Raw genomic sequence first — 14,808 nt, 5'->3', positions numbered from 1 at the left:
AGAAATCCAATATCATCTTCTTCTTCACATTCCAAGCACTACATCAAAGAGACACAGATAACACGCAGGAACTTGACGATACAAATCCCGATGAAGCCGCGCTCACCTGCCACACGGGGTCCGTGTGCTTGCCGGATTTGGCCGAGCTCTTGTAGCCCGGCTGGGTGCTGGGCGGCTTCTTGAGGTTGTAGATGGCCACGTTGCCGTCGTAGAAGCCCACCACGATCAGGTAGGGGTGGTCCACGTGGACGTCGGCGCACATGATGCCGCTCTCGCTGTTGAAGATGTACTCGGGGAAGGAGGGGTTCTTCAGGGTGTAGAGGAGCAGCATCCCTCGGCTCTGCTTCACAAAATCGTCTGGACCAAAACAGGGGCGGAGAAGGGGGACACGGGAGGCGGAAGGTCAAGAGAGCGATGCGAAATCACGTCAAGCCGCAAGAGGAAGCCGTGGATAGAACACTGGACATTCGGGGGAAGCTGTGTGCAGTTTTGGTCGCCGCTCCTCAAAATGGATATTATAACATTGCAGAAAGTGCAGAAAAGGGCAACTAGAATGATTAAAGGGCTGGAGCACTTTCCCTATGAAGAAAGGTTGAAACGCTTGGGACTCTTTAGCTTGGAGAAACGTCGACTACGGGGTGACATGATAGAGGTTTACAAGATAATGCATGGGATGGAGAAAGCAGAGAAAGAAGTACTTTTCTCCCTTTCTCACAATACAAGAACTCGTGGGCATTCGATGAAATTGCTGAGCAGACAGGTTAAAACGGATAAAAGGAAGTACTTCTTCACCCAAAGGGTGATTAACATGTGGAATTCACTGCCACAGGAGGTGGTGGCGGCCACAAGTATAGCCACCTTCAAGAGGGGTTTAGATAAAAATATGGAGCAGAGGTCCATCAGTGGCTATTAGCCACAGTGTGTGTGTATATATGTTCTAAGCTGGAATACTAGGACTCGTGGGGAAAATATTTTTGAATTGAATGAAATAGAGTTATCCCTGAGTGAACATCCGACGAAGCAGACCAGCGAAACGGCCGGCTCCAGCATGCAGGCCCCGTAATTGGAACACGTGGGGTTCTATTGCGACTTTTTCACCCACCTGCTATCTCTGAAACATGGACTGGGTCCTTATGTGAACTCTCGGCATTAGCGGTGGAGTTTGATATGCAGTGGAGATTTTTGTGTCCGCTTGTTTGTGGTTTGAACACAAGCCTTTTTGGGGTACTGTACTTGCTTGCGTTGTATTTGCCTAGGCTTCCCAATCCCCAGGTCCCAGCGGGGGATCCCCCGGTTTTACAGGCTTCCCCCCCCCCTGCAGCTGGCCAGCGGGAGAAGCCCCTCCCTCCACAGCCACCATGTACCTCTAGATCTCCAGCAGGACCTGCAAACAGGTCCGGTTTTAAAATGTGTGTGTGCCTTTAAATTGGAGCAGGAAGCAAGAAGTACTTCATGGGGAAGGCTTAGCAACAAAAGACCTCGTTAGAGTGCAGCCCCTGATGTAACCAATCCCCCAAAGAGCTTACAAAAAAAGAGCCTTGTCAGCTCTTGGAGGAGTGGCTACATCAGGGGTGTGTGGCCTAATATGCAAAGGAGCTTCTGCCAGAATCCCCCCCCCCCCCCCGCGTATTCTCCCCGGGTCAATCTCGGGTCTCCATTAGAACAGCAAAGGTGCTGATTAAGATGAAGGAGGCCTTGAGACCTGGGAACCTCGGCTCCCAGTGTGAGCTCTTGGACCTCAGAAAGCCGATTTATCCCTTGGTGAGAATCTCCAAGCCCTCAAACCCATTCCAGCCACCCGGTCGCATCCAAGGCAGGTGCTTCCTTTGCATCCATTCCCCCGTTCAAACCCAGTTTGACAAGAGCTTTCACAGCAACACTGCTTGCGCAACGAATGCGCCAGCGAACCAGCGTCCTAACCTTTTCCGCGCGCAGCCTCACGGCTCTATCAGCAGCACGGAGTTCATTTAGGCAAATAACGTCAATCAACGGAAATGCTGCTTGCTAATGGGAAGCATCGTTATCATTCTGTCGCGCGCCTAATCACACACCAAAGACACGTGAAAGGATCAAGACGGGGATATTCGTCTGTCTGTAGTAGCAGAAAAGAGCAAGAGTCCAAGGCAGGAGTGGCTAAACTTGCTTAATGTAAGAGCCACACGGAATAAATGTCAGATGTTTCAGAGATGCAAGACATGAATGTCAGATGTGTGAGAGCTGCGAGGGAGGGAGGGAGGGAGGGAGGGAGGGAGGAAGGAAGGAAGGAAGGAAGGAAGGAAGGAAGGAAGGAAGGAAGGAAGGAAGGAAGGAAGGAAGGAAGGAAGGAAGGAACATATAAGAAGCCATGTTGGATCAGGCCAATGGCCCATCCGGTCCAACACTCTGTGTCACACAGTGGCCAAAAAACCCCAGGGGCCATCAGGAAGTCCACCAGTGGGGCCAGGACACTAAAAGCCCTCCCACTGTGCCCCCCAATCACCAAGAATACAGAGCAATACTGCCCCAGACATAAGAACAGAAGAGAAGCCATGTTGGATCAGGTCAATGGCCCATCCTGTCCGACACTCTGTGTCACACAGTGGCCAAAAAAACCCCAGGGGCCATCAGGAGGTCCACCAGTGGGGCCAGGACACTAAACGCCCTCCCACTGTGCCCCCCAAGCACCAAGAATACACAGCAACACTGCCCCAGACATAAGAACATAAGAGAAGCCCTGTTGGATCAGGTCAATGGCCCATCCAGTCCAACACTCTGTGTCACATAAGAAAATAAGAGAAGCCATGTTGGATCAGGCCAATGGCCCATCCTGTCCAACACTCTGTGTCACACAGTGGCCAAAAACTCCCAGGGGCCATCAGGAGGTCCACCAGTGGGGCCAGGACACTAAAAGCCCTCCCACTGTGCCCCCCAAGCACCAAGAATACAGAGCAACACTGCCCCAGACATAAGAACATAAGAGAAGCCCTGTTGGATCAGGTCAATGGCCCATCCAGTCCAACACTCTGTGTCACATAAGAACATAAGAGAAGCCCTGTTGGATCAGGCCAGTGGCCCATCCAGTCCAACACTCCGTGTCACATAAGAACATAAGAGAAGCCCTGTTGGATCAGGCCAATGGCCCATCCTGTCCAACACTCTGTGTCACACAGTGGCCAAAAAACCCCAGGGGCCATCAGGAGGTCCACCAGTGGGGCCAGGACACTAAAAGCCCTCCCACTGTGCCCCCCAAGCACCAAGAATACAGAGCAACACTGCCCCAGACATAAGAACATAAGAGAAGCCCTGTTGGATCAGGCCAGTGGCCCATCCAGTCCAACACTCTGTGTCACATAAGAACATAAGAGAAGCCCTGTTGGATCAGGCCAGTGGCCCATCCAGTCCAACACTCTGTGTCACATAAGAACATAAGAGAAGCCCTGTTGGATCAGGCCAGTGGCCCATCCAGTCCAACACTCTGTGTCACATAAGAACATAAGAGAAGCCCTGTTGGATCAGGCCAATGGCCCATCCTGTCCAACACTCTGTGTCACATAAGAACATAAGAGAAGCCCTGTTGGATCAGGCCAGTGGCCCATCCAGTCCAACACTCTGTGTCACATAAGAACATAAGAGAAGCCATGTTGGATGAGGCCAATGGCCCATCCAGTCCAACACTCTGTGTCACATAAGAACATAAGAGAAGCCATGTTGGATGAGGCCAATGGCCCATCCAGTCCAACACTCTGTGTCACATAAGAACATAAGAGAAGCCATGTTGGATGAGGCCAATGGCCCATCCAGTCCAACACTCTGTGTCACATAAGAACATAAGAGAAGCCCTGTTGGATCAGGCCAATGGCCCATCCAGTCCAACACTCTGTGTCACATAAGAACACAAGAGAAGCCCTGTTGGATCAGGCCAATGGCCCATCCAGTCCAACACTCTGTGTCACATAAGAACATAAGAGAAGCCCTGTTGGATCAGGCCAATGGCCCATCCAGTCCAACACTCTGTGTCACATAAGAACATAAGAGAAGCCATGTTGGATGAGGCCAATGGCCCATCCAGTCCAACACTCTGTGTCACATAAGAACATAAGAGAAGCCCTGTTGGATCAGGCCAATGGCCCATCCAGTCCAACACTGTGTGTCACATAAGAACATAAGAGAAGCCCTGTTGGATCAGGCCAGTGGCCCATCCAGTCCAACACTCTGTGTCACATAAGAACATAAGAGAAGCCATGTTGGATCAGGCCAGTGGCCCATCCAGTCCAACACTCTGTGTCACATAAGAACATAAGAGAAGCCATGTTGGATGAGGCCAATGGCCCATCCAGTCCAACACTCTGTGTCACATAAGAACATAAGAGAAGCCATGTTGGATGAGGCCAATGGCCCATCCAGTCCAACACTCTGTGTCACATAAGAACATAAGAGAAGCCATGTTGGATGAGGCCAATGGCCCATCCAGTCCAACACTCTGTGTCACATAAGAACATAAGAGAAGCCCTGTTGGATCAGGCCAATGGCCCATCCAGTCCAACACTCTGTGTCACATAAGAACACAAGAGAAGCCCTGTTGGATCAGGCCAATGGCCCATCCAGTCCAACACTCTGTGTCACATAAGAACATAAGAGAAGCCATGTTGGATGAGGCCAATGGCCCATCCAGTCCAACACTCTGTGTCACATAAGAACATAAGAGAAGCCCTGTTGGATCAGGCCAATGGCCCATCCAGTCCAACACTGTGTGTCACATAAGAACATAAGAGAAGCCCTGTTGGATCAGGCCAATGGCCCATCCAGTCCAACACTGTGTGTCACATAAGAACATAAGAGAAGCCATGTTGTATCAGGCCAATGGCCCATCCAGTCCAACATTCTGTGTCACACAGTGGCCAAAAACTCCCAGGGGCCATCAGGAGGTCCACCAGTGGGGCCAGGACACTAGAAGCCCTCCCGCTGTGCCCCCCCAAGCACCAAGAATACAGAGCATCACTGCCCCAGAGAGAGAGTTCCAACAATACACTGTGGCTAATAGCCACGAAGGGACGGAGGGAGGAAAATAGATGGGGATGGAGGTGGAAAGAAAGCAACTTTAACTTTAAATGCCTTCTCCAAGCCTCCAGCTGGCTTGACGTGGAGAAGTGAGTTAAAGAGAGAAGTGCCTTCTCCAAGCTGGCTGGTGGACCATTGCGGGCTTGGAGAGCCGCACAGTATATAAGAAAGAGCCACATGTGAGCCACTTCCTGAGCCCCAGTTTGGTCGCCCCTGGTCCAGGAGCACCTCTAAAGATTAATCAAATTTGTGGCAGGATGGGAGCTTTCGTGAGTCACTGTTCACTTCTTCAGATATTTGAAGGAACTGTCACGCTGGCCCTTCCCACGCTAGATTTTGACCCTGCCTCAACCCTGTCCCCCAGTTGGCATTTCCCACTAAACTCAAGTTCACGCCTGGTTTTTTTCCTTGGGGTTTGTTTGTTTCATTTCCACACTGCGGGGAGTTCAGCACAGTTTTGCCCCATGATTGTCCTGGGAAACTATGGCAGCTGTTTTGCCCAGGGTTTGCCTACAAGCAGCGTTCCCTCTACGCTGACTTAGTCTCCGGCTCGCACATTTTTGTCTTAGCTCAGGAAAAATGGCCCCAGAGCAAACTGCAGTAGCTTGCAACTTTCATGTAGGGTTGCCAAGTCCAATTCAAGAAATATCTGGGGACTTTGGGGGTGGAGCCAGGAGACATTAGGGGTGGAGCCAAGATCAAGGCTGTGACAAACATAATTGAACTCCAAAGGGAGTTCTGGCCATCACATTTAAAGGGACGGCACACCTTTCCAAGGCCTTCCTTCCATAGGAAATAATGAAGGATAGGGGCACCTTCTTTTGGGGCTCATAGAACTGGACCCACTGGTCCAATCGTTTTGAAACTGGGGGGGGGGGTATTTTGGGGAAAGGCACTAGATGTTATACTGAAAATTTGGTGCCTCTAACCCAAGAAACAGCCCCCCCAGAGCCCCAGATACCCATAGATCAATTCTCCATTATTTCCTAAGGGAATACATCTCCATAGGGAATAATAAAGTTCCCAACATTTCCCTCCCCTCCCCTCGCTTTCTGACGACCCTGAAGGGGGAGGAGGATCTCCAAACCAGGGGATCCCCTGCCCCCACCTGGGGATTGGCAACCGTACTTTCATGCCAGTAGCTCACGAAGTAGAATTTTTGCTCACAAGACTCCACAGCATTGAGGGGGGGATTGCCAGCAAGGTAAAGGAACGCGAGACAAAACTCACAGAAAAACCGGGTGGAGGTTCCACTGTGGAAAGGGCCACTGTTTTACTTCTAAAGTAAAGCCGAGCTTTTAACTGATCCAGTGGGCGTCCATCACTTCCCCCAGCACCTTACTACCTTGGTGCTCGAGTGATGCTGGATACTACCAGCATTTTCACTGAAAATGTCAAGGCAGTGTGCATTTGCAATAAAAAAGGCCAATGCCATGCTGGGAATTATTAGGAAGGGAATTGAAAACAAATCAGCCAGTATCATAATGCCTCTGTATAAATCGATGGTGCGGTCTCATTTGGAGTACTGTGTGCAGTTCTGGTCGCCGCACCTCAAAAAGGATATTATAGCATTGAAGAAAGTTCAGAAAAGGGCAACTAAAATGATTAAAGGGCTGGAACACCTTCCCTATGAAGAAAGGTTGAAACGCTTAGGGCTCTTTAGCTTGGAGAAACGTCGACTGAGGGGTGACATGATAGAAGTTTACAAGATAATGCATGGGATGGAGAAAGTAGAGAAAGAGGTACTTTTCTCCCTTTCTCACAATACAAGAACTCGTGGGCATTCGATGAAATTGCTGAGCAGACAGGTTAAAACGGATAAAAGGAAGTACTTCTTCACCCAAAGGGTGATTAACATGTGGAATTCACTGCCACAGGAGGTGGTGGCGTCCACAAGCATAGCCACCTTCAAGAAGGGGTTAGATAAAAATATGGAGCAGAGGTCCATCAGTGGCTATTAGCCACAGTGTGTGTGTGTGTGTGTGTGTATATATATATATATATATATATATATTTGGCCGCTGTGTGACACAGAATGTTGGACTGGATGGGCCACTGGCCTGATCTAACATGGCTTCTCTTATGTTCTTATGTTCTTACCAGCCCCTATGTGGCTTTATGACGTTGCCAGTGACGTGAATCAATGGTTTTCATCTAATTCGATAATTTTGCAATCATGATATTGTTTCGCTTGGAGGTGGTTCATTTAATCTCGCTGTAAAGTTTTTTAATGCTGTAAGCTGCCCTGACCCCCCTTGCAGAACAGGGCGGAGTATAAATAAAAATAAATAAATAAAATTAAATTAAAGTATCATCATTTTTTTTAAAGGATTCCCTTTTACTTCACAGCTAGTGCCATGTGCTAACTGTTCAGCTATAGAAAAAGAAGACTGCAGATTTATACCCCGCCCTTCTCTCTGAATCAGAGACTCAGAGCGGCTTACAATCTTCTATATCTTCTCCCCCCACAACAGACACCCTGTGAGGTGGGTGGGGCTGAGAGGGCTCCCACAGCAGCTGCCCTTTCAAGGACAGAGACTCAGAGTGGCTTACAATCTCCTATATCTTCTCCCCCCACAACAGACACCCTGTGAGGTAGTGGAGCTGAGAGAGTTCTCACAGCAGCTGCCCTTTCAAGGACAGAGACACAGAGTGGCTTACAATCTCCTATATCTTCTCCCCCCACAACAGACACCCTGTGAGGTAGTGGAGCTGAGAGAGTTCTCACAGCAGCTGCCCTTTCAAGGACAGAGACACAGAGCGGCTCACAATCTCCTATATCTTCTCCCCCCACAACAGACACCCTGTGAGGTGGGTGGGGCTGAGAGGGCTCTCACAGCAGCTGCCCTTTCAAGGTCAGAGACTCAGAGTGGCTTACAATCTCCTATATCTTCTCCCCCCACAACAGACACCCTGTGAGGTGGGTGGGGCTGAGAGAGCTCTGACAGAAACTGCCCTTTCAAGGACAGAGACTCAGAGTGGCTTACAATCTCCTATATCTTCTCCCCCCACAACAGACACCCTGTGAGGTAGTGGAGCTGAGAGAGTTCTCACAGCAGCTGCCCTTTCAAGGACAGAGACACAGAGTGGCTTACAATCTCCTATATCTTCTCCCCCCACAATAGACACCCTGTAAGGTGGGTGGGGCTGAGAGGGCCCTCACAGCACCTGCCCTTTCAAGGACATAAGAACATAAGAGAAGCCATGCTGGATCAGGCCAACGGCCCATCAAGTCCAACACTCTGTGTCACACAGTGGTAAAAAATTTTATATACACACATACACTGTGGCTAATAGCCACCGATGGACCTGTGCTCCATATTTCTATCTAAACCCCTCTTGAAGGTGGCCATACTTGTGGCCGCCACCACCTCCTGTGGCAGTGAATTCCACATGTCAATCACCCTTTGGGTGAAGAAGTACTTCCTTTTATCTGTTTTAACCTGTCTGCTCAGCAATTTCATCGAATGCCCACGAGTTCTTGTATTGAAAGGGCAGAGACTCAGAGACTCAGAGCGGCTCACAATCTCCTATATCTTCTCCCCCCACAACAGACACCCTGTGAGGTGGGTGGGGCTGAGAGGGCCCTTACAGCAGCTGCCCTTTCAGGGACAGAGAATCAGAGCAGTTTACAATCTCCTATATCTTCTCCCCCAACAATAGGCACCCTGTGAGGTGGGCGGGGCTGAGAGGACAACTCCTACGAGAGCTTTGGCTGACCCAAGGCCATTCCAGCAGCCGCAAGTGGAGGAGTGGGGAGTCAAACCCGGTTCTCCCAGATAAGTGTCTGCACACTTAACCACTACACCAAACTGGCTCTGAGAGAGCTCTGACAAAAGCTGCGCTTTCAAGGACAACTCCTGCAAGAGTTTTGGCTGACCGAAGGCCATTCCAGCAGCTGCAAGTGGAGGAGTGGGGAGTCAAACCCAGTTCTCTCAGATAAGAGTCTGCATACTTAACCACTGCACCAAACTGGCTCTGAGAGAGCTCTGACAGAAGCTGCCCTTTCAAGGACAACTCCTGCGAGAGCTTTGGCTGACCCAAGGCCATTCCAGCAGGTGCAAGTGGGGGGAGTGGGGAATCAAACCCAGTCCTCCCAAATTAGAGTCCGGACACTTAACCACTACACCAAACTGGTTCTCAGTATACAACTGAGCCATCCTGTTCTTTGCGTCTATTGAAGAATTCTAAGCCAGGCGGACCCAATCTCGTCAGGGCTTGGAAGCTAAGCAGGGTAGACCCTGGTTAATACTTGGAAGGGAGACCACCAAGGAATACCAGGGTTGCTACACAGAGGCAGGCGATGGCAAGCCGCCTTTGAACACCTCTTGCCTTTAAAGCCCCCGTGGGGTTGCCGGCGCTGTGACTTAAAAGCCAAAGATAAAATAAAATCCAAGGCCAGAGCCTTTAGTGGCAGCTGAGATACGGAAAGCCAAGAAGCAGCGCAACACGTATCATCTCGGAGCAGTGCAGAGAGGTGATTTTTAGAGAGGTTATACACATAAAAGGGCCACAAAGAGAAAAATGTTACGATTTGCCCCGTCTGCTCATTTGCCGTGCTCCAAATGCGAGAGGTACAAAGGGACAGGGCACATCCAGTCCTGAGAAAATGTTATTTCAGAGACTACAGGAGTGCCGTCTTCCGATATTAAAAGGCTACCATTACGGAGATGGAGGACATCTGTCCCCTTTCAATGATGAGAGAACAGACGGAGTGGAGCCAAGCGCTGAGAAGCACCGAGGCAGAATCTCATTTGTGAGCGTATTCCCTTTTGAGTCCTTTCATAGCACAGGTGGAGAAGGACTAGGGTGGCCAGACCGTCCCGGTCTCCCGGGACATTCCCGGATCTGGCCACCCAATCCCGGATCCCGGGCTGCCTATACCGGGACCATTAAAGGTCCCGGTTTAGGCAGCCCAGGAGCCGGTGGGCCGCGGGCGCGGGCGGGGAAGGCGGGGAGTGAGGGAGGGAGCGTCCCTGCGCCTGCGCAGGGCCCCTGCGCACGCGCAGGGACGCTCCCTCCCTCACTCCCCGCCTTCCCCGCCCGCGCGCGGGGCCGGCAGCGGTGGGGGAGGCCTCTCCGCGGCCTCCGCTGGTCGCTGGGGGCCTTCCAGAGTGTCTGGAAGGCCCCCAGCGACCAGCGGAGGCCGCGGGGAGGCCGCGGAGCACCCGGCGCTGGTCCGGGAAGGCCTTCCAGAGCCTCTGGAAGGCCTTCCCGGGCCAGCGCCGGCCAGCGAAGGCCTCCCCGCGGCCTCCGCTGGTCGCTGGGGGCCTTCCAGAGTGTCTGGAAGGCCCCCAGCGACCAGCGGAGGCCGCGGGGAGGCCGCGGAGCACCCGGCGCTGGTCCGGGAAGGCCTTCCAGAGCCTCTGGAAGGCCTTCCCGGGCCAGCGCCGGCCAGCGAAGGCCTCCCCGCGGCCTCCGCTGGTCGCTGGGGGCCTTCCAGAGTGTCTGGAAGGCCCCCAGCGACCAGCGGAGGCCGCGGGGAGGCCGCGGAGCACCCGGCGCTGGTCCGGGAAGGCCTTCCAGAGCCTCTGGAAGGCCTTCCCGGGCCAGCGCCGGCCAGCGAAGGCCTCCCCGCGGCCTCCGCTGGTCGCTGGGGGCCTTCCAGAGTGTCTGGAAGGCCCCCAGCGACCAGCGGAGGCCGCGGGGAGGCCGCGGAGCACCCGGCGCTGGTCCGGGAAGGCCTTCCAGAGCCTCTGGAAGGCCTTCCCGGGCCAGCGCCGGCCAGCGAAGGCCTCCCCGCGGCCTCCGCTGGTCGCTGGGGGCCTTCCAGAGTGTCTGGAAGGCCCCCAGCGACCAGCGGAGGCCGCGGGGAGGCCGCGGAGCACCCGGCGCTGGTCCGGGAAGGCCTTCCAGAGCCTCTGGAAGGCCTTCCCGGGCCAGCGCCGGCCAGCGAAGGCCTCCCCGCGGCCTCCGCTGGTCGCTGGGGGCCTTCCAGAGTGTCTGGAAGGCCCCCAGCGACCAGCGGAGGCCGCGGGGAGGCCGCGGAGCACCCGGCGCTGGTCCGGGAAGGCCTTCCAGAGCCTCTGGAAGGCCTTCCCGGGCCAGCGCCGGCCAGCGAAGGCCTCCCCGCGGCCTCCGCTGGTCGCTGGGGGCCTTCCAGAGTGTCTGGAAGGCCCCCAGCGACCAGCGGAGGCCGCGGGGAGGCCGCGGAGCACCCGGCGCTGGTCCGGGAAGGCCTTCCAGAGCCTCTGGAAGGCCTTCCCGGGCCAGCGCCGGCCAAGGAAGGCCTCTCCGACGCCTCCCTGGCCTCGCCGCCGCCCCCGCCGCTGGACTCGCCGCCGCCGCCCGACCCGCCGCCGTCGCCCGACTCGCCGCCGACCGCCACCGCAGGTAAGGGGGCCGAAAGCGGGGGGGGGGGGGCGGCCTTCCTTTCTTCCCTCCCTCTTCCCTTCTTTCCTTTCTTCCTCCCTTCCTTCCCTCCCTTCCTTCCCTCCCTCCCTTCCCTTCCTTCCTTCCCTCCCTCCCTCCCCCCTTCCTTCCTTTCTTTCTTCCTTCCCTCCCTTCCTTCCTTCCTTCCTTCCTTCCTTCCTTCCTTCCTCCCTTCCCTTCCCTTCCCTCCTCCCTTCCCTCCTCCCTTCCCTTCCCTTCCCTCCTCCCTTCCCTCCTCCCTTCCTTCCCTCCCTCCTCCCCTCCCTCCTCCCTCCCTCCCTTCCTTTCTTTCTTCCTTCCTTCCCTTCCTTCCTTCCTTCCTTCCTTCCTTCCTTCCTTCCTTCCTTCCTTCCTTCCTTCCTTCCTTCCTTCCTTCCTTCCTTCCTTCCTTCCTTCCTTCCTCCCTTCCCTTCCCTTCCCTTCCCTTCCCTTCCCTCCTCCCTTCCCTCCTCCCTTCCTTCCCTCCTTATGTTCTTATGTGGCGCAGAGTGTTGGACTGGAGGGGCCACTGGCCTGATGCAACAGGGCTTCTCTTATGTGACACAGAGTGTTGGACTGGATGGGCCACTGGCCTGATCCAACAGGGCTTCTGTTATGTTCTTATGTGACGCAGAGTGTTGGACTGGATGGGCCACTGGCCTGATCCAACAGGGCTTCTGTTATGTTCTTATGTGACGCAGAGTGTTGGACTGGATGGGCCACTGGCCTGATCCAACAGGGCTTCTCTTATGTTCTTATGTGACGCAGAGTGTTGGACTGGATGGGCCACTGGCCTGATCCAACAGGGCTTCTCTTATGTTCTTATGTGACGCAGAGTGTTGGACTGGATGGGCCACTGGCCTGATCCAACAGGGCTTCTGTTATGTTCTTATGTGACAATACTGACTTTGGTGGACCCAAGCACTGATTCAGTGTAAGGGAGCTTTGTGTTTGTGACTGGAGTGGACAATACTGACTTTGGTGGACCCAAGCACTGATTCAGTGTAAGGGAGCTTTGTGTTTGTGACTGGAGTGGACAATACTGACTTTGGTGGACCCAAGCACTGATTCAGTGTAAGGGAGCTTTGTGTTTGTGTCTTCTGGTGCAATTTTGTTCTCAGATCCTGTATTTACTTCATCAGTATATGGGATAAGGCACTTTCTCAACTGTGCTGCATAATGCAGCCTATTTATTTTGTCCTGTTGGCTCTGTTGGCTCTATCTGCGCCACCTTCATCACTTTCGGGGTGTGGATCCCCCAGTGGGGTGGGCTCCCGACTCCCTCTGCCGGCTGTTTCTGATAGCCCTGCGCCCCCTCTTTCATTTGATATGTGTCCCGTGCGGGTGCCACCCTCCTGCCGGGAGATGCCGCAAAATGAGCCCCCTTGAGGCTTATGGCGGCAGGGCTCGGGGGAAGCAAGCTAGACTGCTGTTCTTTTGAGGGGTTATAGAGTGTTTCGAGCCCCTCCCTGTGGCATCGGTCCCATCGTTGTGGGACCCAGGGGGCCGGCGCAGCGGCCCGCTGAAGCAGCCTGTCAGTCACTTCCGCATCTCGACCTGTGTTATTAGTGACAGGCTGCTTCGGCAGGCTGCTGCGCCGGCCCCCTGGGTCCCACGACGATGGGACCAATGCCACAGGGAGGGGCTCGAAACACTCTATAACCCCTCAAAAGAACAGCAGTCTAGCTTGCTTCCCCCGAGCCCTGCCGCCATAAGCCTCAAGGGGGCTCATTTTGCGGCATCTCCCGGCAGGAGGGTGGCACCCGCACGGGACACATATCAAATGAAAGAGGGGGCGCAGGGCTATCAGAAACAGCCGGCGGAGGGAGTCGGGAGCCCACCCCACTGGGGGATCCACACCCCGAAAGTGATGAAGGTGGCGCAGATAGAGCCAACAGAGCCAACAGGACAAAATAAATAGGCTGCATTATGCAGCACAGTTGAGAAAGTGCCTTATCCCATATACTGATGAAGTATATACAGGATTTGAGAACAAAATTGTTTCTGGCGGTGATATTTGGGGGATTTTTGGGGACGTCACAGGAAGTGCTGTGAAGTCACTTCCTGTTTCCGGCAGTGGCATTTGGGGGAAATGATGCCATTTGGGGGAAATGATGTCACAGGAAGTGATGTCACTTCCTGCTTCCGGCAGGTGGCGCGGGGGAAATGATGTCACAGGAAGTGATGTCACTTCCCGTTTCCGGCAGGTGGCGCGGGGGAAATGATGTCACAGGAAGTGATGTCACTTCCTGTTTCCGGCGGTGGTATGACGTCGCCGGAAGTGACGTCGCCGGAAGTGACGTCACTTCCTGTTTCCCCCCCAAGGTGTCCCTGGCTGGCCTTCAGACATTATGGCCACCCTAAGAAGGACTTTGGCTGCCTTGCAGGATTCTTTTTGAAAAGCAGGCTGGTCTGGGGTGAGCCTCCTTCTACAGTCCCCCAAAGTGCTCGCTGCCAACGGCCAACGGCCCATCCAGTCCAACACTGTGTCACATAAGAGAAGCCGTGTTGGATCAGGCCAACGGCCCATCCAGTCCAACACTCTGTGTCACATAAGAACATAAGAGAAGCCCTGTTAGATCAGTCCAATGGCCCCTCCAGTCCAACACTCTGTGTCACATAAGAACATAAGAGAAGCCCTGTTGGATCAGGCTGATGGCCCATCCAGTCCAACACTGTGTCACACAGTGGCCAAAGAACCCAGGTGCCAATCCCCTCTAAAAGCTGGCTATGCTTGTAGGCGCCACCACCTCCTGTGGCAGTGAATTCCACATGTTAATCACCCTTTGGGTGAAGAAGTACTTCCTTCGATCAGTTCTAACCTGTCTGCTCAGCAATTTCATTGAATGCCCACGAGTTCTTGTATTGTGAGAAAGGGAGAAAAGTACTTCTTTCTCTACTTTCTCCATCCCATGCGTTATCTTGTAAACCTCTGTCATGTCACCTCTCAGTCGACGATTCTCCAAGCTAAAGAGCCCCAAGCGTTTTAACCTTTCTTCAACCCTTTAATCATTCTAGTTGCCCTTTTCTGGACTTTTTCCAATTATATCAGCTCAGCATCTGCCTTAAAATGCTTCTGGGATCATACTTGTAATAGAACCTGACTCCTATCATACTTTTAAAATGATTTTCTCCTACATGGCCACAGTGGCATGTTGAAGATTTCCATCAGTCTGCTTGATATACGTTGGTTATTTCCCCATTTTTTTGTGGGGGGAAATACTTGAAAGTTTGCCACATCTGAAGAGTTCAGCAAAATTCTCACAGGGCGGTTGAACAATGGAACTCAGAAGCAAGTATTGTAGGGGACGGAATTTAAGAAAGAAAGAGCACATTGGGGAGGGATGGTCGGTCTGTGGTAGAAGAAGAAGAAGATATTGGATTTATATCCCGCCCTCCACTCCGAAGAGTCTCAGAGCG

The 14,808-nt window shown here is 53.3% G+C and overlaps 1 protein-coding gene across 1 annotated transcript in view; it reads right to left on the bottom strand.

Moving 5' to 3' along the window:
- The window catches only part of DNAI1 (dynein axonemal intermediate chain 1), a 310,319-nt gene that overhangs the window by 162,163 nt on the left and 133,348 nt on the right, over positions 1-14,808 (bottom strand). The window contains exon 13 of the mRNA XM_060236614.1: positions 107-357. Within this exon, the coding sequence (XP_060092597.1) occupies positions 107-357 (251 nt within the window). The remainder of the gene's footprint in view (positions 1-106; positions 358-14,808) is intronic.

Source organism: Heteronotia binoei, chromosome 4 (assembly GCF_032191835.1).
Source record: "Heteronotia binoei isolate CCM8104 ecotype False Entrance Well chromosome 4, APGP_CSIRO_Hbin_v1, whole genome shotgun sequence".
Lineage (NCBI taxonomy): Eukaryota > Metazoa > Chordata > Lepidosauria > Squamata > Gekkonidae > Heteronotia > Heteronotia binoei.
Note: the sequence above shows the minus strand (reverse complement) of the source record. Positions and strands in the feature narration are given on the sequence as shown.